Source organism: Neophocaena asiaeorientalis, unplaced genomic scaffold (genome assembly GCF_003031525.2).
Source record: "Neophocaena asiaeorientalis asiaeorientalis breed wild unplaced genomic scaffold, Neophocaena_asiaeorientalis_V1.1 scaffold251, whole genome shotgun sequence".
Lineage (NCBI taxonomy): Eukaryota > Metazoa > Chordata > Mammalia > Artiodactyla > Phocoenidae > Neophocaena > Neophocaena asiaeorientalis.
The window spans coordinates 11,790,792-11,795,271 of record NW_020173377.1 but is presented as its reverse complement, the minus strand read 5'-3'; the positions used below and the strand labels follow the sequence as shown (position 1 = coordinate 11,795,271).

The following is a 4,480-nucleotide window of genomic DNA, read 5'->3' as shown; positions in this document are numbered from 1 at the left end:
GCATTCATTTTTTTTTTTTTTTTTTTTTTTTTTTTGATGCATCTTTTTGCAGGACGGTACCCGGGTCGTAGGGAAATGCGGTGGTTACTGTGGAAAATGTGCTCCATCCTCTGGCACTGGCCTGGAGGTTCGAGTTTTATAGTTACGGTAAGTGTCTGTCTGTCCCTGACTCTGTCTCATTCTTTCTGTACCTAATGATTAGCAGATGTGGGCGGTCGTTTGCCCCTAGGCAGGTGAAGCTGACTCAGTGCTATTTGCTCATCTATCCTCGTGTGCCTGAGGCTGTCTGTTCTCCATTCTTGGACGTGCAGTCCCTAGATGTCCTGTACCAGATTCCTCTGTAGTGCTTATTAAAAGTGCTGCTTACTGGGCTCCATCTCTAGAAGTCCTGCTTCATTAAGTCTCTGGTGGATCCAAGAACCTGTATTTTTAATGCAGGGAATTCTGATGCAGGTAACTCACAGATCACCCTTTGAGAAATAACTGCCAAGGAGTGTTCCAAGTGTAATATAAATGACGTTCATTAAGCCCTGACTGTGTGTCAGGCACCGTGCTGAGCGCCGGGCAGGCATTATTTCAGTGAATCCTCACCACAAAGCCACAGTCTGGGGCTGTTATCCTCATTTTACAGACGGAAGCTGAGATCCACAGCAGTTAAGTAGCTGGCTTAAGGTCAGATGGATTCCCTTGGCAATAACCCAGGAGTGTCCTACCCCAGAGCCTCTCAGTGAATGTACTCTTCCGCACGCTTGTAACTCACAGTGTGATCCAAGGACCAGCGTGATCTGCATCGCGTGGGAACTTACCAGGAGTGCCGAATCTCAGGCCTCCTTCTAGACCTACAGAGTCAGAATCTGCACTTTTAACAAACCCGCAGGAGAGTCGTGCCCGTTAAAGTTTGACAATTCCTGGCGTAACTAGTATGCCAGCAAGTTGTCCCTCTGCTGGGCAGAGGACTGAAGTGATCGCTCTTTTTCTCATCCCAGTGCCTTTTACGTACAAGGGCTCAGCCAACTAGGGCGACCCTCCTACAACTTCCCTCAAGCTTCCAGCAGCCCATTACCCCGTTAGGCTCTTCAGGATCCTGGCAAAGCAATACCCAGTTGACACTTCTGTATCAGTGTCAATGTTTAATTAAAAATCCATATTCAACCTTATGATCTCCAATTAGGATTATTTCCACTTCAGGAGGCCACAGGGGGGAAAAAAAAGAGAGAAAGAAAAAGAAACTTACTGTCTTCAGTAACTGAGATGTCCAAGAGGTGGCTGACTTCAGGCATGGCTGGATCTAGACGCTCAGAGTCATCAGGACTCTTTCTTTCTCCATCCATCAACAGTGCTTGCTTCTTAAGTGGCCTCATTCTCAGGCAGATCATCTCCTCCACACCATGGTCCCTGGCAGTTCTAGGCTTACATCATCTTTACAGCTCACGGCTCCAAGTAAATGCTCATCTCCGGCATCTGTTCTGCACAAGAACTCTGGCTCTGATTTGTCACATGGCCATTTCCAAACCAATCACAATGTCCCGGAGACTGGGATCATATACCCACCTAGAGTCGGGTGACTGACTGACAGCTTCATTCGGAAGAGGGATGGTTGCCAAAGAACCAGAAGGAGTTTATCAGAAAAGAGGGGAGAGAGGCAGGCAGAGTCAGCAGGTATCCATTAGAGATTCCCATTCAATATGTATTTTATATATTTTATATCCAATAAAGTAAATTTTATATGTATTTTATGTACAGTAACATTTGAGTGAGCACAGATACATAACATTTACGTGCATGTATAAAAAAGGCTAGAAGGAAATACAACAGTATTTGAAGAACATTATCTCAGGTTGGGGGAATCACAGGCTAATGGTTTTTATTTTATTCTCTATACACCCCTGGAATTTCCATGTTTCTTGTAGCAAGTGTTATTTTTTAAATCCAGAGAAAATAGTAAGTGTTATTTTCAAGTTCTATATGTACAGATTTATGGTTTACCTTCTCTTGACTTATGTCATTTGAGACAGAAGATTTACATTTCCTGGTTGGTTCATTTGTTTTCAGGTGCTCTGAAGAGGAAGCCGTTATGGGATGGATGAAGGATAGTGATGAAATACCTCCACCTTAAAATTTGGGTGTGTGTGTGTGAGCGTGTATGTGTGTGAGGACTTGTATGCCTGTGTGTGTGTGTACATATGCATATATATATACGTATATACACACATATATACACATGTATATATGTGTGTGTATATAAATGTGGGAAATCCTTATGATGTAAAGTTTAATATTTATGTTTGAAATTATTTATTGTGATGTAATATTTTTGTACGTAAAATGATTCTTTTATGACTGCCTTTCACGTTATTTTGTCCCCTGCAGTCAGACCACTGCATTTTACGTACTCTACATTATATGTAGTACTTTGACAAAAGTGATCCTTCATTATCACGGTACACTATTGTTTACTTTCTATCTGTAAATGTTTTATTGTTACTTTTTTAAAACCGTAATTTTTTAAAAAAAAACAACCTAGCCGCCATCAAGGTGCTACAAGAATCGTATGAGGATATTTTTGGCATTTCTAGGAACGTATCATTAGCCAATCAGTAATTCAGTGATGTCACAGTTTGTACCAGCTATTAATTATGTTAAATATCTATTCAGTTTCATGTGATCTCTGGGAAAAAAGTCGCTGCCTTGGTGCTAATGTTGTATGTATTTAAGTGATCATCAGACTCAGAAATGTAAACGCTTTTAATAAAAGGGAGAAGCTAAAGGACAACTTCCAGTGGACAGAATCACTTGGAAAAAATAAGACCAACTGTTTACCCTTGTTTTTGGACATGCCTTTTTGGGAAGAGAGTTGGACTTTGTTCTTCTTGTTGTTATTCTTATCGATACTTTACTTCAGTTCATGGTGCCTTGGTCTCTCTGTGGTTAAATGGAGGGTCCCCCAAGCAGCTTCATTACAGAGTGACATTGAGCAAATGAGAGCCGCTCAGCGTTTTGCCAAGGTATTCTGAAATGGTGTCTGTGTTAACAGTTGCGACAGAGGATGCGCAGGGTGGGGGTGACCTTCGACACCTCAGCACACCTGGAGAAACTCAGAACCGGATTCTTAGTCATCAGGATTGACTTTTGTATGAAAATATTAGCTGGTGACTTGACGCCTTTGAGCCCTGAGCCTGAAACCCTGCCAGTGTCCATGGCTGCTGCAGTAATTGGTGGCCTTTATGAGAAGAAATGAACTGTGGAGTACAAGATGCCTGAGTCTTTCTCATCGCCCATTAATCTTTGGATTCCATTCATCTTTGGAAGTCCTGTTTTTTTTCTCCTTTCCAAAATGGAAGTGCCAAAGCCGTGGTCTTTCTGCCCTTCCAGCCTGATTGAAGAAAGGTCATGGCCCATGTCAGACACTCGATTTGAGGAGCCCTCCCATTTCCAAAAACCAAAGAGATTAGGAGAAACCTGGCAGTATTCCCCAAAGCCAAACAAACTCCAGAGTGCTCCAGGAAGTTATATCAATATATGAATAAGTGTTATCCTCCATTATTAATACATTGTGAAAATATACTATGAATAAATACCATGACCACATCCAAACATTTGTGTTTCACATGGTTTCTGGACTCTTGATTCAAATTGGAATGAACATATCTCTAGTTTTTAAGATTTCCAGATTGAGAAGAAATGCAGACTTTCTTAATCCCATTGATTGTGTTTGTCATTCTGGAGACAGATAAAGAATGGGGACTGTCCCCAAGGTTTGTCTTTTCATCACTTAAATCAGTTGAAGTGGTTATTCTGAAACTTAGAGACAGAAACCTCTTGTTTGTGTGATGGGGAACAAGTGAGCAAACAGAAGAGGAGATTTGAGTGGGGTTTGGGGGCTTAATTGTTAATATTATGTAACAGTAGTTTCTATTCTAGAGACTGACGGTGTCCTGGGAATTGAGAGCTTTCCAAAGAAATCTAATGAACAGCTAATAGTAAGTGAATATCCACCATATGCCGGGGCCCTTTACTAAATTGTTTTAGCTCACTCTTAGAACCACCAAGTGGAGCAGGTAATAGACTTGCCATCATTTTTTGTATAAGGAGACAGAGCCCTCAAGATACACATGGGCCCAAGGTCACATACAGTGAATAAGTGACGGTCTCAGAAAGAACTTTGGCTCTGATTGGGTTACATGACTTCTTCTGGACCAATCACATTGTCAAGACGGCTGGGATTATGTGCCCACCTAGAGGCACGTGATCACCAACTTCAGGTGAAAGACCAGCTGTCCCAGAAGAGAAGGGTTGTGTTACCAGAAAAGGGTAGATGGTATGGAGCCAGGCAAAAGCAACACATATCCACAGGAGATTCCGTGTGTGTGTATGTGGTTGCAAGCACATGCATGTGTGCAAGTATAAAATCTCCAAATCCCATAGCTCACACCATAGGTCCATAGTTCCTTGTCACCCCTCAGCTTCATCTGAGACTTGG

The 4,480-nt window shown here is 42.1% G+C and overlaps 1 protein-coding gene across 1 annotated transcript in view; it reads left to right on the top strand.

The window, feature by feature from the left end:
- The window catches only part of ADAMTS9 (ADAM metallopeptidase with thrombospondin type 1 motif 9), a 169,921-nt gene extending 166,333 nt beyond the window's left edge, over window positions 1–3,588 (top strand). Inside the window, exons 39-40 of the mRNA XM_024746320.1 lie at window positions 53–147; window positions 2,053–3,588. Coding sequence (XP_024602088.1) covers window positions 53–142 — 90 coding nt within the window. The 3' untranslated portion in view covers window positions 143–147; window positions 2,053–3,588. The remainder of the gene's footprint in view (window positions 1–52; window positions 148–2,052) is intronic.
- Window positions 3,589–4,480: the final 892 nt, after the last annotated feature.